Genomic DNA, 25,913 nt, shown 5'->3' with positions numbered 1-25,913 from the left:
TGGGGCCTTTCACCCAAAGCTGAGAAAAGTCCCTTTCAATATTCACAACATTTTTAACACCTTAGAGCTGGACAGAAGTGGGTGTGACAATGGGAGGGACAATGGGTACTTAACTCCACCCACAATGACCACCTTAGAACGTTTTAGCTGTCAACAGTGCAACACTATAAGGGCAAAAACACGATCTGAATCAAATTACAATGAAACAAAGCGGAAGATTGAGAATCCAATGTTTTAATTATCCAAACATAGGACAGGTGAAAGGGGCGAGTAACATACCATGGTCTCTGGGTTCCTCCTGTTCAGCAGAGTTGAGGTTGACAGAGTTCATCTTCTCCTGGAGTCCACAGTCAGATCTGATCAGAAATGATTGATATCATGGAGCAGTTGTGGAGAACTGACACAGAGCAACTTAAAACATGTTATATTCTTTAAAATTACAAAGTTTACTTAACACACAGCACTCCTACAAACCACAGATTAACAACAACTCTTGACATTTTTAACCGAGATAAATAAATCACAAGTCAAAACTTGTATACCAGTTATTTGTTTTCTAAGACCCCTGCACTAAATAGTACACAAGTCATCTAACTATTCTACATTATTATAATTGTTGCTTTATTATCTAGAAGACAGTTTTCTGGTATTTATATCACACATCAGTTCACATTCAGTGTCTCATTCAGTCTGTACTGCACTGATTGTAAATGCAAGCGCAACATTAGCTCCCAGAACACACTCTTAGAGAATGCAAATCTGCCATAAACAGACATTAGTATTTTCAACATCTCAAATAACCATAACACACTCCAAAGCTATATGTTGGTGATTGACTAGAAATACCACAGTCCAAACGTAATCAACACGGCTGCTGTGTTGCAGTGTTAGCATGCTAAGTGCAACTGCTAATGCTAAACACCAGGATAATCACAACTTGAACTCACTCATCATAAAACACTCATCTCTGCCCCCATCTGATCCCTATTCATGCACATGTATACCACTTGGGGATGTACTCTTTGGTCCTTATAGCAGCTCTTACCTGTTAAACAGATTTAGATCACAGTTGGATCAGTTCACATTCAGTGTGTCATCCAGTCTGTTCTGTAATGCGCTGATCTGTCTGGGCATTGTCTAGTGAACAGATCTAATGAACAGATTTAAGACTTCCGGTGGACGATCTCTTCAAAATAAGAGTACCCTCTAGAGTGTGGGGGAAAAAAAGTTTAATTTGCACATTAAAACTACAAATTAAGCATTTAAATGATGCTATATGATGCTATAAGACACACATTGTGTTTCTGTGTAAAAATAAGTAATTAAATAATAATAATAATAATAATAATAATAATGTGTCTGCATGCATACTAGTACTTCCTGTTTAACGTGTGCAAGAGACCACATGTAACAAAGCCTCAAAGCGCCCTCTGCTGTCCTCTTACTGTTACTGTTCTTAGGCACAAAACAGTGGGATTGAATGTCCGTACACTTTTAATAAATGGGGGGTGGTCATAGGCGGCGGGTGCATAAGGCTAGGGAAGGCTTAGCCTTCCCAAAAATTATGCTGGATATTTTTTTAAATATATATAATATATGTGCGCAGCATTATAGAAGGCTATTGTGTGTGTGTTGTCGCTGCCCCCCATTGTGATCGCTGATCGGATAGGCTATACACTATACAGCATATGATTGACTACTATTGGTATGTCTGTAAACCTCGTCCTTCCAGTCGCTTTGTAGCAAAGAGTAGCGCGCGGCCGCGCGCTGGTTTGTTTTGGGAAACAGCAAAATGTATTTTTCAATGCAAATATAAAGTAGCCTAATTCAGAAGAAGAAGCTGTGAGTCGGCTGTGTCAGAACTCAGCAGCACCAGTGCCTAGGCTGCACGGTTCACAGTTCACACCACTGCAGCAACACTGACACGTTCAGCGGAGTGACTGCAGTCTCTGTGCCGTCTGTAGAGCCATGAGCCGCGACTCCCGGAGGGGCAGCTACACTGAGTACTGACTGACTCGAGACTTGAGAAAAAGACGTCCAAAAGTCGTTGTCTGTGTATAGGCTAATTCATTGGTAAAAGTATGCTAAATAACTCATTTTTAGACCATCTGGGAAATAAATAAATAAATAAATCCGCGGCGGCGGCCTCGCTTCGCTCGGCCGCGAGAGTCCTCCCCCAAACGCAATTCTGTAGCCTACCCAAAGGTAAAACTCACCCGCCGCCTATGGGGGTGGTAGTGTTTCAGAGTTAGTGTAATTCCTAGGGGCCACACTTACAAGACAGTGAAGACTTGTAGTCTAAACCATGTATGAGAAAATAAAAGCTAAAATTAAATTAGCAATCATGTTTAAGCATGTGACTGCACAACCATTCTTTATGCTAAGTTTACTTGCAATTAATCAACACATGAATAAAAATAAAAAAAAATCATCATCATGTGTGAATTTTCTGGTGCGTTTTAAGTTTGGACATTTGAGAGAAGTGTTGTCCACACTTATCACATCCATAGGGTTTCTCTCCAGTGTTAATTCGCTGGTGCGTTTTAAGGTTGGACATTTGAGAGAAGTGTTGTCCACAATGATCACATCCATAGGGTTTCTCTGCAGTGTGAGATATTCTACATTATTTGCTTTATTATTTAGAAGACAGTTTTCTGGTTTCACAGGACTGGTGTTGTTTTGTACAGTATTGTTGGGCCCTCATTTATCAACCGTGCGTACGCCAAAATATGGGTGCACGCCGAAATTACCGACATTTTCGGCATTTGCCATTTCCGGCAAAGCTTGAAATTGAACTTGAGTAGGACAAAAAGTCACGTCTGGTCGGCAGCTGGCGTACGCTTTGTCCTTGGCTGTTTTTCTGTCCTACACAAGCGGAGCAGCATTGTCTGAACTGCTGACACGCTGTCACAGGCATCTAAACATATGTTTTCACTCCTAAAATGTTAATATAAAACGGTATGTGTATGTAAAAAAAAAAGGGAGAGATTTCCAACTTTACAAGTAATTAAAATCGCGCAATTAAAAACAATATAACATGTTTACAATGTATTAGTTTGTGCTTAATCAAACAGTGCTTTACTGGCCTTGTTATGCGAGCGCACTTGTGAGATGATTTGGGAGCGCATGCAATGCCAGTGATGCGGCATATGTGATTATGATATTATAAAAAAAGCCATAAATGGACTGCACGCCTTTATTTCCAAGTGACAATGACAAGCATATAAGCTTGCCTATTTGCAAGTAGCAGGCTATAGGCGTAAGGGGCTTAATCATTCACCATTTAAATAAGTGCTTTGACGGTTCAGATAAAAGCAAGATCATTTTCGGGGGTCGGGAGGACGGGACCGCGGCGTGCGTCGCCCACACATACCAGCGCAAGCGGCAAGCCTTCATCCATATGTTTATGATTCTTCATCATCAATGATCAAATCACTACATAAACGTTGATTATGACTGCCTTGACGACATGACACTGATAAGCGGTTGAAGATGGATGGATGGATGGAACCAGGTAGTAGACTATATGGGGATTATAGCCATAAAACAATCTGATATTTAGAGCATTCACCTTCTTTATTTTGCTTCCTCCAGTAGCCGCTGGTCTCGAGGTCGACCACAGATGATGGGTAGAGAGAGAGAGAGAGAGAGAGGCCACCTGGTGATTGGAACATCCAACCATCGACTCGCCTGGCAAGACACCCTAAACGTACAGCACAAACATCTGAGCTACCATCGGCTGGGTGACGTGTTTTTCTTTCATTTGGTTTGTTGCCACCGTCGGTGTGGTGAATGTGGGACGTGAGGACGCTGGGGTAGAGTTCCCTGTGGGCTCCCCCAGAGTTGGTGTCCTTATGAGCAAGACACTGAACCCCCTAATTGCTCCCGATGTGCTGGTTGGTGCCTTGCATGGTTTCCTCCGGCATCGGTGTGTGAATGGGTGAAAGTAATGCACGGTGTGTGTGAATGGGTGAATGTAATGCACAATCTATATGTGAAGGTGTGTGAATGGGTGAATGTATAATGCACAATCTATATGTGAAGGTGTGTGAATGGGTGATTGTATAATGCACAATCTATATGTGAAGGTGTGTGAATGGGTGAATGTAATGCACAATCTATATGTGAAGGTGTGTGAATGGGTGAATGTAATGCACAATCTATATGTGAAGGTGTGTGAATGGGTGAATGTAATGCACAATCTATATGTGAAGGTGTGTGAATGTAATGCACAGTCTATGTGAAGCGCCTTGGATAAAGGCGCTATATAAATGCACCATTTACCATTTACTAAGTTCCCCTATAGTCTTTGAAGCATTTTCAATGATTTGTTTATTGTTCATAACAGCATCTTCATTTATCTTGCTGTTACATTGTGTTTTATTGCCTTCTAAAGGGTATTTCATGTGATTGACTGGAATTACCACACAGTGCAAAAAAGTCAATAACAAACACATTAAGTAGAACAAAGCATTAAGTAGATTTATTATCTAGAAGACAGTTTCCTGGTCTCACAGGACTGGTGTCGTTTTGTACAGAATATCATAATACCATATTTCTTACGTCATCATTGAGAGCTAGTCATACATATACACACACACCACGTACTCTGGTCCCAGCAGATCAGGCACAATTTGCTATTTTTACTGATTTATGTATATAGTATACGTATGACTAGCTCTAAATGATGACGTAAGACATATGGTCATTTATATAATCTGGTCCCAGCAAACCAAGCACAGATTTGCTGTTTTTTTTGCATACACATCAAATGGCGGGTTGGCTGTCACGGTGAAGAGACCGGGCGAAATTATTACTTGCGCAAGTAACTATATAATGTAGTGTTTTCTTGCATTCTGTGGTTTGGTTTATGGGTGAGCTTGCAGGTGAGGGGAATATTGTGAATGGAAGGAAAACATACAAAGCCAAATCCAACAAACAGTGAGCTTTACCTACAGCCATGGTGGCAAAATGTTTAGCTTGTTTGAGTAAAGCTGGTATTGACAAGAATGTGATCTATTATTCTCTATATTCTGTTGAGTTACATTTGGATTAATTTAAACCCATATTGATGTCCTTGTATGAGTCTTCCTCGCGTTCCACTTGCTATTCAGGCAGAACCATTCAGATAGATGTGACACTAAAGTACACAGATAAACCTAATTTGCACCTGATTGCCAAATGAAGCTGTTAAATTGTGTTTATAGTATGTTATTGTTCATAACAGCATCTTCATTTATCTTGCTGTTACATTGTTTTATTGCCTTCTAAAGGGTATTTCCTGTGATTGACTGGAATTACCACACAGTGCAAAAAAAGTAAATAACAAACAAACAAATTAAGTAGAACAAATAATGAAGTGGCTTTATTGTCTAGAAGACAGTTTTCTAGTTTCACAGGACTGGTGTTGTTTTGTACAGAAATGACCGCTTTAGCCCACATGGAAGACAGTGAAGACTTGTACACCATGTATGAGAAAATAAAAGCTACGATTAAATTAGCAATCATGTTTCGGCATTTACTCAAATCGGCAAGGAATGCACAATAAGTCCAATACTTCACAGCATAGGAAACAATGCAGTTCGATTGAAAATCACATTCATAGCAGTGGAAATATTCAAAACATGAATCTGTTAAATGTATAGTTTGCCTGCTATTTCACCATTTGACCCAAGTTACACTGATTTGTTGTTGGGGGTGTGTGTGTGTGTGTGTGTGGGGGGGGCGGTCTAAATGGCTATTGAGATGCAATTCGGTCAGACTCATTGACAATGAAGTAGTGATTTACATAGCTGTGTGTTTGGGACAGTAGTCCATATAATGTGTGAAATGATGATGGCTCATTTGCAATTGCTTGGTAGTTTTACTTTGGAGATGTAATTGAGTCACTAACTTAGTACTAGAACTTAAAATGATATGGTTTGTGATCTGATCAATCGAGATGTAAATCAGTCAGTAAGTACTAGAACGACGTACAGGTCACCGTTATAGTCATATTGCAGTACCACTCATTACAATAATGTCCTCAATATGCACACTGCTCCACAACCTGCTCATGTTTCGCATTACAAAAAATCATGTGTGAATTCTCTGGTGCTTTTTAAGGTTGGACATTTGAGAGAAGTGTTGTCCACACCGATCACATCCATAGGGTTTCTCCCCTGTGTGAATTCTCTGGTGTGTTTTAAGGTGGGAGATTTGAGAGAAGTGTTGTCCACACTGATCACATCCATAGGGTTTCTCTCCAGTGTGAATTCTCTTGTGATTTTTAAGGTGGGAGATTCGAGAGAAGTGTTGTCCACACTGATCACATCCATAGGGTTTCTCCCCTGTGTGAATTCTCTGGTGCGTTTTAAGGCTGGACAATTGAGAGAAGTGTTGTTCACACCGATCACATCCATAGGGTTTCTCTCCAGTGTGAATTCTCTGGTGTGTTTTAAGGTGGGAGATTTGAGAGAAGTGTTGTCCACACTGATCACATCCATAGGGTTTCTCTCCAGTGTGAATTTTCTGATGGCTTTTAAGGCTGGACAATTGAGAGAAGTGTTGTCCACACTGATCACATCCATAGGGTTTCTCTCCAGTGTGAATTTTCTGATGGCTTTTAAGGCTGGACAATTGAGAGAAGTGTTGTCCACACTGATCACATCCATAGGGTTTCTCTCCAGTGTGAATTCTCTGGTGTGTTTTAAGGTGGGACATTTCAGAGAAATGTTGTCCACACTGATCACATCCATAGGGTTTCTCTCCAGTGTGAATTCTCTGGTGTGTTTTAAGGTGGGAGATTTGAGAGAAGTGTTGTCCACACTGATCACACCCATAGGGTTTCTCTCCAGTGTGAATTTTCTGATGGCTTTTAAGGCTGGACAATTGAGAGAAGTGTTGTCCACACTGATCACATCCATAGGGTTTCTCTCCAGTGTGAATTCTCTGGTGCGTTTTAAGGCTGGACAATTGAGAGAAGTGTTGTCCACACCGATCACATCCATAGGGTTTCTCTCCAGTGTGAATTCTCTTGTGATTTTTAAGGCTGGACATTTCAGAGAAATGTTGTCCACACTGATCACATCCATAGGGTTTCTCTCCAGTGTGAATTTTCTGATGGCTTTTAAGGTTGGACAATTGAGAGAAGTGTTGTCCACACTGATCACATCCATAGGGTTTCTCTCCAGTGTGAATTCTCTGGTGCATTTTAAGGCTGGACAATTGAGAGAAGTGTTGTCCACACCAATCACATCCATAGGGTTTCTCTCCAGTGTGAATTATCTTGTGATTTTTAAGGCTGGACATTTCAGAGAAATGTTGTCCACACTGATCACACCCATAGGGTTTCTCTCCAGTGTGAATTCTCTTGTGTCTTTTAAGCTGATATTTGTAGTGGTAGCGTTGTCCACACTGGTCACAATCGTGCAGTTTTGGTTTAGCCAAGCTTCTATGTTCATTTACAGTTGGTAAGACGGGGCCAGACTCCAACACTGGATTGGAAACAAAGATAAAGGAAAAACACATTGAAAGGTTGAACGACAGACTTGTATGATTTAGTTCCCCAATTAAAACCAGCAAAGGAATTCCAGAATTTAAGAAATAATCAAATTAGCTGTGTTTACCCACAATTATTTTGAAAGTGAAATATCCCTTTATGTAAGTAAGTAAATAAAACAGCACATACCTATACGGTACAACATTACTACAGGTTGCATCTTCGCATCAACCAGTCCATGTCTCTGGTTCATCTCTGGCTGTTCCTCTGACAAGGTTGAATGTCTTTTGGAGGCCATCTCTCTAGATACAGTAGACCTCTCCCTGTGGTGCTCTGTGGAAATCACCAGTAGAAACAGCTTGTACTTCAATGAGGGTTAACTGAACAACCAGGAGTAGTCTGGTGACCACCGGAGGGACGGGTGACAGCCGGAATGTAGACCTCGAATGTAGTAATAATTGTGTGTTACAGCTGACCAAAAAGGCCATCAACTCTATTCTCATTTTTCAGATTTTCAGAAAGTACAGAATGTAAGCTTTCATATGATGTATCATTCAATGAAATTGGACAATAATTGAAGGAGATATAACCATTTTTAAATGATTGGGGCCTTTCACCCAAAGCTGAGAAAAGTCCCTTTCAATATTCACAACATTTTTAACACCTTAGAGCTGGACAGAAGTGGGTGTGACAATGGGAGGGACAATGGGTACTTAACTCCACCCACAATGACCACCTTAGAACGTTTTAGCTGTCAACAGTGCAACACTATAAGGGCAAAAACACGATCTGAATCAAATTACAATGAAACAAAGCGGAAGATTGAGAATCCAATGTTTTAATTATCCAAACATAGGACAGGTGAAAGGGGCGAGTAACATACCATGGTCTCTGGGTTCCTCCTGTTCAGCAGAGTTGAGGTTGACAGAGTTCATCTTCTCCTGGAGTCCACAGTCAGATCTGATCAGAAATTATTGATATCATGGAGCAGTTGTGGAGAACTGACACAGAGCAACTTAAAACATTCTTTAAAATTACAAAGTTTACTTAACACACAGCACTCCTACAAACCACAGATTAACAACAACTCTTGACATTTTTAACCGAGATAAATAAATCACAAGTCAAAACTTGTATACCAGTTATTTGTTTTCTAAGACACAAACCCCTGCACTAAATAGTACACAAGTCATCTAACTATTCTACATTATTATAATTGTTGCTTTATTATCTAGAAGACAGTTTTCTGGTATTTATATCACACATCAGTTCACATTCAGTGTCTCATTCAGTCTGTACTGCACTGATTGTAAATGCAAGCGCAACATTAGCTCCCAGAACACACTCTTAGAGAATGCAAATCTGCCATAAACAGACATTAGTATTTTCAACATCTCAAATAACCATAACACACTCCAAAGCTATATGTTGGTGATTGACTAGAAATATCACAGTCCAAACGTAATCAACACGGCTGCTGTGTTGCAGTGTTAGCATGCTAAGTGCAACTGCTAATGCTAAACACCAGGATAATCACAACTTGAACTCACTCATCATAAAACACTCATCTCTGCCCCCATCTGATCCCTATTCATGCACATGTATACCACTTGGGGATGTACTCTTTGGTCCTTATAGCAGCTCTTACCTGTTAAACAGATTTAGATCACAGTTGGATCAGTTCACATTCAGTGTGTCATCCAGTCTGTTCTGTAATGCGCTGATCTGTCTGGGCATTGTCTAGTGAACAGATCTAATGAACAGATTTAAGACTTCCGGTGGACGATCTCTTCAAAATAAGAGTACCCTCTAGAGTGTGGGGGGAAAAAAGTTTAATTTTCACATTAAAACTACAAATTAAGCATTTAAATGATGCTATATGATGCTATAAGACACACATTGTGTTTCTGTGTAAAAATAAGTAATTAAATAATAATAATAATAATAATAATAATGTGTCTGCACTCTGCATGCATACTAGTACTTCCTGTTTAACGTGTGCAAGAGACCACATGTAACAAAGCCTCAAAGCGCCCTCTGCTGTCCTCTTACTGTTACTGTTCTTAGGCACAAAACAGTGGGATTGAATGTCCGTACACTTTTAATAAATGGGGGGTGGTAGTGTTTCAGAGTTAGTGTAATTCCTAGGGGCCACACTTACAAGACAGTGAGGACTTGTAGTCTAAACCATGTATGAGAAAATAAAAGCTACAATTAAATTAGCAATCATGTTTAAGCATGTGACTGCACAACCATTCTTTATGCTAAGTTTACTTGCAATTAATCAACACATGAATCAAAAAAAAAAAAATCATCATCATCATGTGTGAATTTTCTGGTGCGTTTTAAGTTTGGACATTTGAGAGAAGTGTTGTCCACACTGATCACATCCATAGGGTTTCTCTCCAGTGTGAATTCTCTGGTGCATTTTAAGGCTGGACAATTGAGAGAAGTGTTGTCCACACCAATCACATCCATAGGGTTTCTCTGCAGTGTGAGATATTCTACATTATTTGCTTAATTATTTAGAAGACAGTTTTCTGGTTTCACAGGACTGGTGTTGTTTTGTACAGTAGTGTTGGGCCCTCATTTATCAACCGTGCGTACACCAAAATATGGGTGCACGCCGAAATTACCGACATTTTCGGCATTTGCCATTTCCGGCAAAGCTTGAAATTGAACTTGAGTAGGACAAAAAGTCACGTCTGGTCGGCAGCTGGCGTACGCTTTGTCCTTGGCTGTTTTTCTGTCCTACACAAGCGGAGCAGCATTGTCTGAACTGCTGACACGCTGTCACAGGCATCTAAACATATGTTTTCACTCCTAAAATGTTAATATAAAACGGTATGTGTATGTAAAAAAAAAAGGGAGAGATTTCCAACTTTACAAGTAATTAAAATCGCGCAATTAAAAACAATATAACATGTTTACAATGTATTAGTTTGTGCTTAATCAAACAGTGCTTTACTGGCCTTGTTATGCGAGCGCACTTGTGAGATGATTTGGGAGCGCATGCAATGCCAGTGATGCGGCATATGTGATTATGATATTATAAAAAAAGGCATAAATAGACTGCACGCCTTTATTTCCAAGTGACAATGACAAGCATAGCTTGCCTATTTGCAAGTAGCAGGCTATAGGCGTAAGGGGCTTAATCATTCACCATTTAAATAAGTGCTTTGACAGTTCAGATAAAAGCAAGATCATTTTCGGGGGTCGGGAGGACGGGACCGCGGCGTGCGTCGCCAACACATACCAGCGCAAGCGGCAAGCCTTCATCCATATGTTTATGATTCTTCATCATCAATGATCAAATCACTACATAAACGTTGATTATGACTGCCTTGACGACATGATAGCCTATATCTCTCATGCAGGCATCACTGAGTCACCCACAGGACTTGGTGGACTTGGACTTAGGAAGGGGTAAAATGAATATAGGCCAGCCCAAACGTATTCCATTCATGGCGATGCGATGTCGATGTGTCATGTAGGTGCGTGCGTGCGTGGACATGACAGCAAGGCAAGAGAGGTGAGAGGGAAACAGACAGGGTAGGCCTACAACTTTATTTAATTCATGCAGGTGTTCGTTCTTTATTTATTTAACAACACACCAGTTAGTTGGGCTTGCAAGTTGCGTGTGCGTGCAGCGTGTGTGCGTCTGTGTGTGTGTGTGTGTGTGTGTGTGTATGAGAGAGGGGGGTGAGGAGGGCAGAAAGGCCCGGTAACCATGGTTTCCAGATCGTATATAGCAGTGGTTCAGGTCGCAAAAACGAGGGCGAGGCTTGATTTCATAGGGCGTGCCAGATAGATTTCAGCCTTCACATTTATTAACGTCGGAACGAAATGAAGGAAGGATCAGCTGTTTTGCGATCACTTTATAAATGCCGTGGCGATCGACGTGGGTGTACTACGAAACCTGCACTCGAATCTGTGGCAGATTTTTACACTCGATTGATAAATGAGGGCCTATACAATGTGTTTGTGTGGTTAGGAGGATGCATGTGGACGCCATGAGGCAGGCGGTCAACTGCCTGGACAGACAGGATACACTCTCATCATGGCCCTTTGATATGACATTTACTAGACATCGGGGAGACGCTGTCTGGACTCCTGGCAGATGTTGGCTTCGCTTCACAAATGCATGCACGATGAGAAAGCACCCCCATGCTGAATGCAGATGTTTCGCTTTCCCTCAAAAAAAAGTAACGTTCCCCCTGATATAATGCCCTCCACTAATATAAACGCGGGTTGCATTGTTGCCCCCTTGCCTGCAGGCATCGGCGACACCATAGGAGGTATATATACAACACTGCAGATCTGTTGCTATTTAACCCATTTAAGTCCTGACAGTTTTCTGAAAAACCCTCATGTTTCTGTATGCGAGTGCAGGTTCTCAAACATTTTCCATGTCAAGGACCCCCAAGATGTAATTGGCCGCGGACCCCCCATTTGAAAATATGTAATTGGCCGCGGACCCCCCCATATTTGAAAATATGTTGTTGGCCGCGGACCCCCCATCTGAAAATATGTTGTTGGCCGCGGACCCCCCCATCTGAAAATATGTTGTTGGCCGCGGACCCCCCATCTGAAAATATGTTGTTGGCCGCGGACCCCCCATATTTGAAAATATGTTGTTGGCCGCGGACCCCCCATTTGAAAATATGTTGTTGGCCGCGGACCCCCCATCTGAAAATATGTTGTTGGCCGCGGACCCCCCATTTGAAAATATGTTGTTGGCCGCGGACCCCCCATTTGAAAATATGTTGTTGGCCGCGGACCCCCCATCTGAAAATATGTTGTTGGCCGCGGACCCCCCATATTTGAAAATATGTTGTTGGCCGCGGACCCCCCATATTTTAAAATATGTTGTTGGCCGTGGACCCCCCATTTGAAAATATGTTGTTGGCCGCGGACCCCCCCATCTGAAAATATGTTGTTGGCCGCGGACCCCCCCATCTGAAAATATGTTGTTGGCCGTGGACCCCCCATTTGAAAATATGTTGTTGGCCGCGGACCCCCCATCTGAAAATATGTTGTTGGCCGTGGACCCCCCATTTGAAAATATGTTGTTGGCCGCGGACCCCCCATTTGAAAATATGTTGTTGGCCGCGGACCCCCCATTTGAAAATATGTTGTTGGCCGCGGACCCCCCATCTGAAAATATGTTGTTGGCCGCGGACCCCCCATCTGAAAATATGTTGTTGGCCGCGGACCCCCCCATTTGAAAATATGTTGTTGGCCGCGGACCCCCCATATTTGAAAATATGTTGTTGGCCGCGGACCCCCCATTTGAAAATATGTTGTTGGCCGCGGACCCCCCATTTGAAAATATGTTGTTGGCCGCGGACCCCCCATTTGAAAATATGTTGTTGGCCGCGGACCCCCCCATCTGAAAATATGTTGTTGGCCGCGGACCCCCCATATTTGAAAATATGTTGTTGGCCGCGGACCCCCCATATTTGAAAATATGTTGTTGGCCGCGGACCCCCCCATTTGAAAATATGTTGTTCCAGCGACCCTAAAGAGTTGAGTCTTAAAAAGACAAAATGCACACTGTATAGCCAAAGTGCAGATTATTTATTTAGGATGCAGAGTAAAAAATAGGGTATATGCTATGTTCCAGGGACCCACCCCAGAAGCAAAGATTTGAGTAAAAAAACGTTCGTTCTGATAGAATATATATTAAAAGATAAAAAAAAAAAAAAAAAGGCAGATCTACAAGCTCGTAGCGCGGCACCTGTGAGATTGTAGATCTGCTATTTTTCAATAGCTAAAGTATAACATCACATCATGCATAAAACACCAAAAGGGGTTCCCGCCCCGTTAAATCAAAGAGATTATAATACTGCAGTATTTGTAATTATTACCAGTTGCCTTTTTTTTTCTTCTCCTGAGAACCCATTGTTGGAATTAGTACGCATGTGGACGAGTGGTGTTATTTTCCTCTGCCAAATTGGTGCAGCTTTTAAGGTTAATGGTAGTTATTACAGATAAGTGGCGTTGGCCCTTTCATTAGTAGAGTAGCGTTGTTGAGGTCAGACCTTAACCCATTTTGCACGGGAACCCCTTTTGGTGTTGGCATCATGTTATGCTTTAGCTATTGAAAAAATAGCAGATCTACAAGCTCATAGCGCGCCACCGAGTGGCGCGCTACGAGCTTGTAGGTCTGCTATTTTTGAAAAATCGAAAGAACGACTGAGATTTTTAGAATCTGATCTCAGGTCAGAATGGGTTAATCAGACCAGTGTGTGTCCAGTGGAAACCTCGTGTATGAATCTCATCTCGGGTCAGAATGGGTTAATAACGGAGGTTGTGGTTCTGGGAAATCCTGCTGAGACCCGAGCTGTGTTTCCCACCATCCTGACCCCATTTGAACTTGATCGTAGATCGAGTAGAGTAGAGAGTTTATTTATTTTGGTCATTAAACAAATCAATACAGTGCCTGCTTTTTTTTTTTTTTTTTGCAAAAGAAACATTGACCAAAAAGGTGTAGGCTGAGCTGAAGCCTTAAAGGGACACTTCACCCATTTTGCAAAAAATATATATATATGTTAATGACGTTTAGGAGCTTTAGAACACTTTCCTGGGGGTATTTATGTGTGTAATATGTGGTTTTAGATATTTTAGATTGTAGCAGTGAGCCTGTTGTCTCTGATGTCATGGACACTGGTCTCACTACCTTCCTGGACTACAATTCCCATAATTCTTTGGTGCACTGCTCCTCCTTGTGGATAGGGGGGAGAGCTGTCTTACTGAGACAACATGTAGATCGGCTATTTTCAGCGTGCAACCAAGTGTAAAATGACTTATACTGGATCTCTTGTCCACTAGTCCCCTTCCTAACATTCTAGTCTAGTTTTTATTTGTTGACGAAATTGTCAGTATATCTATATAGTCTTAGTTTTAGTCATCATAGCACAGTTTTCATTTAGTTTCCATGTAGTTTTCTTCAGTGGAAAAAGGTAGTCGACGAAGATTCTCCGTCTTAGTTTTAGTCGACGAAAACAACACTGGTGCAGTCAGTGCTGATGTGTTAGTTCTTCTGGAGCGATTCAGTCACCACTCTGCCTTGTGAAGAGCTTCTCTCTCTCCTAATCTGATATGCATCACAACCTCTCTCTCTCTCTCTCTGTCTCTCTCTCTCTGTCTCTCTATCTCTATCTCTCTCTCTCTCTCTCTCTCTCTCTCTCTCTCTCTCTCTCTCTCTCTCTCTCTCGCTCTCTCTATCTCTCTCTCTCTCTCTCTCTCTCTGTCTCTCTCTCTCTCTCTCTCTCTCTCTCTCTCTCTCTCTCTCTCTCTCTCTCTCTCTCTCTCTCTCTTCGCTCTCTCTATCTCTCTCTCTCTCTCTCTCTGTCTCTCTCTCTCTCTCTCTCTCTCTCTGTCTCTCTCTCTCTCTCTCTCTCTCTCTCTCTCTCTCTCTCTCTCGCTCTCGCTCTCGCTCTCGCTCTCGCTCTCTGTGTCTCTTAACTGAGTGGTGAAGAACCTGTTTCAAGAGATCAGATTCTATAAATGTCTTCTATACATCCTGACAGTTTTCTGAAAAAGCTATTTTTCTATATACTGTAGGTCAGTCCAGTCGTTCTTCCATTTTTCAAAAAAATAGCAGACCTACAAGCTCGTAGCGCGCCACTCGGTGGCGCGCTATGAGCTTGTAGATCTGCTATTTCTTATAGCTATGAAGCATAACATGATGCTATAACACCAAAAGGGGTTCCCTTCCCGCCCCAAAATGGGTAATTAAGAGGCCAGACAGCACAGCGGGCACAAACCACGAGTGAAGAGGGTTAGAAAGGGAACAAAGACATTGTTTGGTAGCATATTAATAACACTGCGGACATGTTTGGATATGTTTCTATAGAGCAGAGCTATAATACCGTTCAGCTTTCCTTTGTGTTGTTCATTGTTCTGGAATCTGGAATCTTCCCAAATCAAAACATCCCATTTTCTCAGCAGCTCATATAAGGATCAGCCCGGAGTGTAACAGGTTGACCCCCTGACCTCCTCCCCCCATCCCCCCCCCCCCCCCTCCGCCTGCTCTGCTACTTCCCCCTCCTCGAGTGGACCTCCTCTCTGACACTCTCCTCCTCCTCCTCTTCCTCTTCCTCTTCCTCCTCCTCCTCCTCTCTGACTCACTCTCCTCCTCCTCCTCCTCCTCCTCCTCCTCTCAGGGTTCTGAACCCTGCAGTGCTCAGGGTTCTGAACCCGGCAGTGCTCAGGGTTCTGAACCCTGCAGTGCTCAGGGTTCTGAACCCGGCAGTGCTCAGGGTTCTGAACCCTGCAGTGCTCAGGGTTCTGAACCCTGCAGTGCTCAGGGTTCTGAACCCTGCAGTGCTCATGAGGGTTCTGAACCCGGCAGTGCTCAGGGTCCTGAACCCTGCAGTGCTCAGGGTTCTGAACCCTGCAGTGCTCAGGGTTCTGAACCCTGCAGTGCTCATGAGGGTTCTGAACCCGGCAGTGCTCAGGGTTCTGAACCCGGCAGTGCTCAGGGTTCTGAACCCGGCAGTGCTCAGGGTTCTGTGAACCCTGCAGTGCTCAGTGTTCTGAACCCTGCAGTGCTCAGAGTTCAGCGAAGGCCCAAAGGCGGACATGAGGTTTTCCCATCCTTCGCCATGGGCCAGACAGACGCCCGCAGTCTCAGAAGCATTTCTATCGGTGCTCTTATATATTCTCAAGTCCCAAAACAGGCAGAATAGTTCAGCAGCGACTCAGCGAGACCCCGCTGATCCTCCTGGGAGTCCTGGCCCTTCTCCGTCTGCCCAGAGAATAAAGTACATTCCATTCTGCTCTGTGTCGCTCGCTGTAGCTCCATGGAACAAACAAAAGCCAAGCGGACAGATTTGTGTCTGTCCGTCTGCGTGTGTGTGTGTGTGTGTGCGTGTGCGTGTGCGTGTGCGTGTGCGTGTGTGTGTGTGTGTGTGTGTGTGCGTGTGTGTGTGTGCGTGCGTGCGCTCTCCTACAGATGCAGGTATTTATTTTCATGTGCTCAAACAGCCAGATGTTGACTGAGGCCAACGGGTCTGTGTGATGGGGTTCAGAGAGAGAGAGGTAGAGAGAGAGAGAGAGAGAGATGCGGTACAGTACATGTAGTTGTGTCCAGTGAGAGAGAGAGAAAGAGAGAGAGAGAGAGAGAGAAAGAGAGAGAGAGAGAGAGGGAGGTAGAGAGAGAGAGAGAGAGAGAGAGAGAGAGAGAAAGAGAGAGAGGGGGAAACCCATCGACAATCCATGGTTTGATTGGTGGGGGAAAAAAACAGGTGTATTTCTTATTAACCCTGTAAGCCCTGTAGGCTGTACACACGTCATCATGTCTCTGCTGTCTGTCGCCAAGCAACCTCATAACTCCAGAATGTTCATTTTTCAGGAAATGAAAAATATACTTTCAGGAAATTAAAGAAAACCTTATATATATATATATATATATATATATTTAAAACAAAGCAATAGAGCCTCATCAAAGTTGGTGTTGTAACTTTATATATTGTCAATTATTACTGGCAGACATTTTGAGGGTCCAATGGAGTTAAGAGGTTTTGTCCAAAGTACTTTTGTACTACTTTCCATTGGTTCAATATTTTCGAAACGACACACAGACGTAAAGGGTGTTCAATATAGCACTGATTTATGGAACAACACACAGACGTAAAGGTTGTTCAATATAGCACTGATTTATGGAACAACACACAGACGTAAAGGGTGTTCAATATAGCACTGATTTATGAAACAACACACAGACGTAAAGGGTGTTCAATATAGCACTGATTTATGAAACAACACACAGACGTAAAGGGTGTTCAATAGCACTGATTTATGGAACAACACACAGACGTAAAGGGTGTTCAATATAGCACTGATTTATGGAACAACACACAGACGTAAAGGGTGTTCAATAGCACTGATTTATGAAACAACACACAGACGTAAAGGGTGTTCAATATAGCACTGATTTATGAAACAACACACAGACGTAAAGGGTGTTCAATATAGCACTGATTTATGAAACAACACACAGACGTAAAGGGTGTTCAATAGCACTTTTTTAGCTTTTTTTTATGGCAAAAAATCTAAAACCGCATAAATGGAGTTATGAGGTTTCTTCCGGACAGCAACGAATTATGATAAATAGATTATCCTCAAGCTCACCTAAGTATATACCGCTTAGTAAACATACATTTTGGAGCATCAATAGGTGTTTGGTTGATGTGGTTAACATATTTCTTTTAAATTAAATTGTTAAATTGGGATATTAACAAACCATCAGACACGTCATTCTCCATTCCCCTAAAGGAAAAGCATGTGTTTTGTTCTGACGAAACTCACTGCATTCTCACAATGATACCTAGAACTGCACTCTGTCGAGTGCCTACTTGCGCTTTGCACACTACTAGGCCATGAATGGCCTACTAGTGCGCAAGCAGAGTACTGTCGACCACTATACAAACCTTCAAATCTCAGCCTCTGTGTAAATCATTGAAATTAAATAATACTTGCGCGCTAAGTAACAAGGAATGACCAGAGGGGATATCAAAAGCAGAGGCGTGGATCCGCCTCACAGCAACTTCAACCCTTAATCCATCACTTCCACAAAGAAAATAACGTTTTATTCACATATAAACGTTTGTCCAATCAAAGTTTATATAGAAATACAGATATACATTCATACGAAAATATCCAATAGTATACAAGGTAATGTTGACATTAGCGTGAATGTGAGGATTTGTGTGTTTTTTTAGACTGTACAGTTTACAGTTAAAAACCCGACCAGCCGCGTCCCAGAATCTCATTCTTACACATGAAGGTGACCTATACATCTGAGGCTGAGCCTGCATCTCTTTCTAAAGGCCTATTCATAGTCTGGTTTTTCGGTGGTGAGGTGACCACCGCTCCGGTGGTGAGGTGACCACCGCTCCGGTGGTGAGCTGACCACCGGAGCTGAAATAACGTTGAGCGGTGGTGAGTAAAAACAGAGAGAAGGGCTGGAGCGGTGTCGGTGGTTTGCTCTTCACCGTGGCTCGTGACGTCATGTTGTAGTTCGGTGGTCACCTCATTGTCGTCATGTTGTAGTTTGGTGGTCACCTCACCACCGTAAATCCAGACTATGTATGAGCCTTTACACATACATAGGGCTCCATTTTCGTCACCGCTAAACCCCTTATCCCTATAAACTTCTTTGCCTTTTTTTTTTTTTTTTTTACTATTTTGCAAAACATTTTTGAATAGTTAAAATGGCCCAGTCTACAATCTCACAACGTGTCAATGTAGATTGGCTAGTTAAAGTCAAAAATGTTTTTCAAAATAGTCACAAAAAAAAAAGGCAAAGCAGTTTAGGGATAAGGGGTTTAGCGGTGAAGAAAATGGAGCCCATAGTGTCTTCAATTTTGTACACTACTGTCACACTCCAATGATCTTCTGGTTTTGACCATATTCACCCAAAGTATACGGCATAGGTTTCCCAACAGACACCCGAGTATGAAGTACCAAAGTGGTCGACTCCTCCTCACTCACTCCACTGCGGTCCTTTGGGAGAGCTCAGTCAGTCCAGAGACAATCTGTTTATTTATATACACAGTGGTTGTCGCCACAGGCGTTCCTCTTGTCTCACTACCCCCGGCAGTGAACTGCAGCTTATACAGCCATTCATCTAACCCCCTCAAGAAGACTTACTATGTGTTCTCTTTTCTGCCATTGTTTTCTGTTGTCGAGGTGTACAACAATGTGCACTGCGATTGACAATTATTCAGACCACTGCCATCTTGCCAGAAAGGTGCTAACTACTGTAGGTGCAACTTCCCAATGACAGCCCATTCATCCAAACAGAAACAGTCCTATCTAATTGTTTTATAAAACAACATAAAAATCACCAACATTGCAGCTGTACGCAAAGCTTGAATTATCCTCTTTCTATCTGCAAAGTGTTTGTTTCCTAACAATCCACCGTAGACATGTTAATGTTATGAGCTATAATCCCTGTCAAGAAATCCTGAGCGGTGTCAGAGTTTGTAAGCGCTCGTTCGACGTTCAATCCTGCAATGTTGGTGAGTTTGATGTTGTTTAACCCATTTTGGGGCGGGAACCCCTTTTGGTGTTTTAAACATTGCTATAATTTAGCTATTGAAAAATAGCAGATCTACAAGCTCGTACGAGCTTGTATAGGTCTGCTATTTTAGAAAAATCGTGAAAAGGATTTAGAATAACTTTTTAGAAATGTTGACATTTCTGTCAATGGGAAGTTGCACCTTGTTGGCACCAAGATGGCCGCCGTCTGAATATGGTCCTGTGACGGTTAAACCACTTTGTGTCTTTCTTGGGCCTTCCCCCTGAACACTCATCAATGTGTCTTAACCCATTCTGACCTGAGATCAGATTCATACGAGGTTTCCACTGGACACACACTGGTCTGATTAACCCATTCTGACCTGAGATCAGATTCTAAAAATGTCAGTCGCTCTTCGATTTTTCAAAAAATAGCAGACCTACAAGCTCGTAGCGCGCCACTCGGTGGCGCGCTATGAGCTTGTAGATCTGCTATTTTTCAATAGCTAAAGCATAACATGATGCTAACACCAAAATGGGTCCCCAGTCAGAATGGGTTAATTATGTGACGCACATATTGCACGCCACAATATCAAAAGTGTGTTACTGTTCTGTATGTCGTGCCTACATTGTGTTGCATTGTACTGCACTGCATTGTACACACGCTTGGCCCGTGCACGCAGTGACCTGGCGTCACCACCAGGTTTTCCACCTCGGAGGAAAGAATTAAGCCTTCATGGTCCGTGTTCCAAAAACCGCTGTGTGAACCAAACCGGTCTGGATGTTGTAGTCATCTGGTTTGTGTAGTCATCAAATAAATAAATGACTACAAATCATTGACTATACAACATGACGAAAGTTATACCATTCTGCTCCCGAACTGGATCGTAAAACCCCGACATGTATTACGTCGCCCCGGGCTCTGCACGGAGGACCGCCCAGCAGTCTCCTGGTCCTCCACCAGTCTGTTCCTCCAGTGGACAGCAGGGGGGCGGGGTTAAAGGTTAAAGTGACATCCTGGGCCGCGACAGCGCGGCGGCCTTGGTGTCGAAGCGTGCCGGCTCCTCCCGCGAGATGGCGTTGGGGTGGCGCTGCAGGGCGGCCGCCGCCCGCCGCTCGGCCGCGCGCAGCTTCTCCGTCAGCTCCCGCGCCTCCTGCTCGGCGCGGCGGGCCGCCTTGCGGGCGCCTCGCAGCGAGCGCTTCACCTTGCGCACGCGCTCCTTCAGCTGCTGGTTGCGGTGCTCCACCGTGGCCATGCGCTCCTGGAGACGCCGCGCACGAGACTCCTCCTCCAACAGGGCCTCCTGCACCGAGGAGCACAGCAGCTGGGAGAGGGGAGGGGGGGGAGGAGGAGGAGGGGAGGGGGAGGGGATAGGAGAGGGCAAGTTATTACTTGCACAAGCAGAGCGCGCAATTAAGGTAATAGTTCCAAAATACATTTGTTGGTGGCGCTATAACAGGCCAATGTGAAAAGGGTGGGATATATTCCTCAGCCTAGTAGGAATTAAGTCTGTGAAAGATTTCACGTAAATTGCACGCTCATGATTCATGATCGCGTTCATGATTTGAGGCTTTTTGTTTCAAAACGGGCCAATCCTGCAAACTTTGAAAGCCAATTAGGATGGAATCTGAAATATCGGACAGATCCGTCTTGAACACATGACTATAGACTATAGGTATTTTTTAACAGAATCTGGAGGAGTAATATAAAAAAATATGATTTTCAAAAGTCGGCCTCCTGGTGGCGCTATAACAGGCCGTTCTGGAACATTTGGGGCAGAGGTTCATCGTTGGCATCCAGGGAGTGTGTGTGCAAAATTTGGCATCGACCGGGTTAACGGTGCCGGAGATTAGCTGGTAACAGACGGACGGACGGATGGACACACACACGGACGGAGTGCAAAACATACTCTCTCCCCGTGCCTTCGGCCTGGTGGAGACAACTAAACATACTCTCTCCCCATGCCTTCGGCCTGGTGGAGACAACTAAACATACTCTCTCCCCATGCCTTCGGCCTGGTGGAGACAACTAAACATACTCTCTCCCCGTGCCTTCGGCCTGGTGGAGACAACTAAACATACTCTCTCCCCATGCCTTCGGCCTGGTGGAGACAACTAAACATACTCTCTCCCCGTGCCTTCGGCCTGGTGGAGACAACTAAACATACTCTCTCCCCATGCCTTCGGCCTGGTGGAGACAACTAAACATACTCTCTCCCCATGCCTTCGGCCTGGTGGAGACAACTAAACATACTCTCTCCCCATGCCTTCGGCCATGCCTTCGGCCTGGTGGAGACAACTAAACATACTCTCTCCCCGTGCCTTCGGCCTGGTGGAGACAACTAAACATACTCTCTCCCCGTGCCTTCGGCCTGGTGGAGACAACTAAACATACTCTCTCCCCGTGCCTTCGGCCTGGTGGAGACAACTAAACATACTCTCTCCCCATGCCTTCGGCCTGGTGGAGACAACTAAACATACTCTCTCCCCATGCCTTCGGCCATGCCTTCGGCCTGGTGGAGACAACTAAACATACTCTCTCCCCATGCCTTCGGCCTGGTGGAGACAACTAAACATACTCTCTCCCCATGCCTTCGGCCTGGTGGAGACAACTAAACATACTCTCTCCCCATGCCTTCGGCCTGGTGGAGACAACTAAACATACTCTCTCCCCATGCCTTCATGGTGGAGACAACTAAACATACTCTCTCCCCATGCCTTCGGCCTGGTGGAGACAACTAAACATCCTCTCTCCCCATGCCTTCGGCCTGGTGGAGACAATGAAGAGACAGGCTCTTGTAAAAGAGGACGGACGGACGGAGAGGTGGACAGAAAGACGGGCTGTTGTTGTGGTTTTTGGTCGTGGTCTCTCCGTGTGTCAGCTGGTGTGTGTCCGAGGCAGCGTGAGAGCAGCAGTGACATCATCTTCCCAGCAGCGTGCGGCGCGTTCCCTTTGTTCCGTTTAACTCTAGCGCCGAGCGTTACTTCTCCTTCGCTGCTGCCTTTCTTCTCCTTCAGAGACCTGACACTTCAGAGGGCGAAGGGTTAACGGGGCGTTGTTGTGTGAAGATCTCCCCCCCCCCCCCCCCCCCCCTTTTTTATTGTTTTTATGCCAATAGACAATTTTCCTGATTTATTCGCTCGTTATTTATAGGGACTCTCCGATCAGGTGTTTTGGGAGCGATGCCGATCACCGATAGTTTTTCTCTGAGTTCTCGGAACGCACAGGAACGCGCCCAGGGGGCCGGGCCGGTTCCGGCGTGCCGCCCGGCGTCCGAAACGGTTGAGAAATTACAGTTACCGCGTGGCGGTCCCTCTACTGTACTGTACTGTCACTGTACTGTACTGGCACACCCGAAAGCATCATATATACAGTTAATACATGCGTGTGTGTTTGTGTGTGCGTTAGGTTGCGCACAGGTGGTGGAAAAACAACCGTGCTGTTTTCGTGCTCATACCCAGACACCCACCCAGCCACACACACACACACACACACACACACACACACACACACCCACACACACACACACACACACACACACACACACACAGACACACACACACACACAGCTCCGTAAGGGAGTGGTTGCACCACTCAAAACAATACAACAAGATAGAGCCAAAACACAACAAGATAGCATCAACTAAATAGTAATAACAAAAACAAAAGGAGCGACTAAAACAGTACCAGCAAGGTCGACTAGTGGATTTACTAGTGGACTAGTTGAACAGTGGACTAGTTTAACAGTGGACTAGTTGAACAGTGGACTAGTTGAACAGTGGACTAGTTGAACAGTGGACTAGTTGAACAGGGGACTAGTTGAACAGTGGACTAGTTGAACAGTGGACACTAGTTGAACAGTGGACTAGTTGAACAGTGGACTAGTTGAACAGTGGACTAGTTGAACAGTGGACTAGTTGAACAGTGGACTAGTTGAACAGGGGACTAGTTGAACAGTGGACTAGTTGAACAGTGGACTAGTTGAACAGTGGACTAGTTGAACAGTGGACTAGTTGAACAGGGGACTAGTTGAACAGTGGACTAGTTGAACAGTGGACTAGTTGAACAGTGGACTAGTTGAACAGTGGACTAGTTGAACAGTGGACTAGTTGAACAGTGGACTAGTTGAACAGTGGACTAGTTGAACAGTGGACTAGTTGAACAGTGGACTAGTTGAACAGTGGACTAGTTGAACAGTGGACACTAGTTGAACAGTGGACACTAGTTGAACAGTGGACTAGTTGAACAGTGGACTAGTTGAACAGTGGACTAGTTGAACAGTGGACTAGTTGAACAGTGGACTAGTTGAACAGTGGACTAGTTGAACAGTGGACACTAGTTGAACAGTGGACACTAGTTGAACAGTGGACTAGTTGAACAGTGGACTAGTTGAACAGTGGACTAGTTGAACAGTGGACACTAGTTGAACAGTGGACACTAGTTGAACAGTGGACTAGTTGAACAGTGGACTAGTTGAACAGTGGACTAGTTGAACAGTGGACTAGTTGAACAGTGGACTAGTTGAACAGTGGACACTAGTTGAACAGTGGACTAGTTGAACAGTGGACTAGTTGAACAGTGGACTAGTTGAACAGTGGACTAGTTGAACAGTGGACTAGTTGAACAGTGGACTAGTTGAACAGTGGACTAGTTGAACAGTGGACACTAGTTGAACAGTGGACACTAGTTGAACAGTGGACTAGTTGAACAGTGGACTAGTTGAACAGTGGACTAGTTGAACAGTGGACTAGTTGAACAGGGGACTAGTTGAACAGTGGACACTAGTTGAACAGTGGACACGTTGAACAGTGGACTAGTTGAACAGTGGACTAGTTGAACAGTGGACTAGTTGAACAGTGGACTAGTTGAACAGTGGACTAGTTGAACAGTGGACTAGTTGAACAGGGGACTAGTTGAACAGTGGACTAGTTGAACAGTGGACTAGTTGAACAGGGGACTAGTTGAACAGGGGACTAGTTGAACAGTGGACTAGTTGAACAGTGGACTAGTTGAACAGTGGACACTAGTTGAACAGTGGACTAGTTGAACAGTGGACTAGTTGAACAGTGGACTAGTTGAACAGTGGACTAGTTGAACAGTGGACTAGTTGAACAGGGGACTAGTTGAACAGGGGACTAGTTGAACAGTGGACACGTTGAACAGTGGACTAGTTGAACAGTGGACACGTTGAACAGTGGACTAGTTGAACAGTGGACTAGTTGAACAGTGGACTAGTTGAACAGGGGACTAGTTGAACAGTGGACTAGTTGAACAGTGGACTAGTTGAACAGTGGACTAGTTGAACAGTGGACTAGTTGAACAGGGGACTAGTTGAACAGTGGACTAGTTGAACAGTGGACTAGTTGAACAGTGGACTAGTTGAACAGTGGACTAGTTGAACAGTGGACTAGTTGAACAGGGGACTAGTTGAACAGTGGACTAGTTGAACAGTGGACTAGTTGAACAGGGGACTAGTTGAACAGTGGACTAGTTGAACAGTGGACTAGTTGAACAGTGGACTAGTTGAACAGTGGACTAGTTGAACAGTGGACTAGTTGAACAGGGGACTAGTTGAACAGTGGACTAGTTGAACAGTGGACTAGTTGAACAGGGGACTAGTTGAACAGGGGACTAGTTGAACAGTGGACTAGTTGAACAGTGGACTAGTTGAACAGTGGACACTAGTTGAACAGTGGACTAGTTGAACAGTGGACTAGTTGAACAGTGGACTAGTTGAACAGTGGACTAGTTGAACAGGGGACTAGTTGAACAGGGGACTAGTTGAACAGTGGACTAGTTGAACAGTGGACTAGTTGAACAGGGGACTAGTTGAACAGGGGACTAGTTGAACAGGGGACTAGTTGAACAGTGGACACGTTGAACAGTGGACTAGTTGAACAGTGGACACGTTGAACAGTGGACTAGTTGAACAGTGGACTAGTTGAACAGGGGACTAGTTGAACAGTGGACTAGTTGCTTAAAGCCCCATGGCCCACATGCTGCAGGGTTGGTGAGAGGCAGCGTTGCTCAGTGTGTGTGTGTGTGTGTGTGTGTGTGTGTGTGTGTGTTTGACCCAAAAGACGCACACTCCTCCTTTCCACCCGTCCTCTCTGAGAGTGTGAGGAGGAAAGTATGGGGCCCCTTAATTCACAGTACATGTGTGTGTACATGTACACACACACACACACACACACACACACACCGTGTCATGATGTCAGGGGCCCCATGCACGTTTCCAATTCATCGGGGGGGGTAGGGGGGAGCATGACCTCTCTGTGAGCTCTGCAAAAGGTCAACATGGTCCATGGACGAATAAGGTCCCCATAGTCCCAGTGATATATATATATATATATATATATATATATATATATATATATATATATAGTGTGAGTGTGTACTGTA

At 44.0% G+C, this 25,913-nt stretch overlaps 1 protein-coding gene across 1 annotated transcript in view; it reads right to left on the bottom strand.

Annotated features, from left to right (window-relative positions):
* Positions 1–20,057: 20,057 nt before the first annotated feature.
* The window catches only part of ccdc3a (coiled-coil domain containing 3a), a 16,062-nt gene continuing 10,206 nt past the window's right edge, over positions 20,058–25,913 (bottom strand). The window contains exon 3 of the mRNA XM_080756874.1: positions 20,058–20,835. Coding sequence (XP_080613000.1) covers positions 20,515–20,835 — 321 coding nt within the window. The 3' untranslated portion in view covers positions 20,058–20,514. The remainder of the gene's footprint in view (positions 20,836–25,913) is intronic.

Source organism: Protomyctophum bolini, assembly GCF_963924005.1.
Source record: "Protomyctophum bolini genome assembly, chromosome: 23".
Taxonomy (NCBI): Eukaryota; Metazoa; Chordata; class Actinopteri; order Myctophiformes; family Myctophidae; genus Protomyctophum; species Protomyctophum bolini.
The sequence above is the reverse complement of the archived record's forward strand: the minus strand, read 5'-3'. Positions and strand labels throughout refer to the sequence as shown.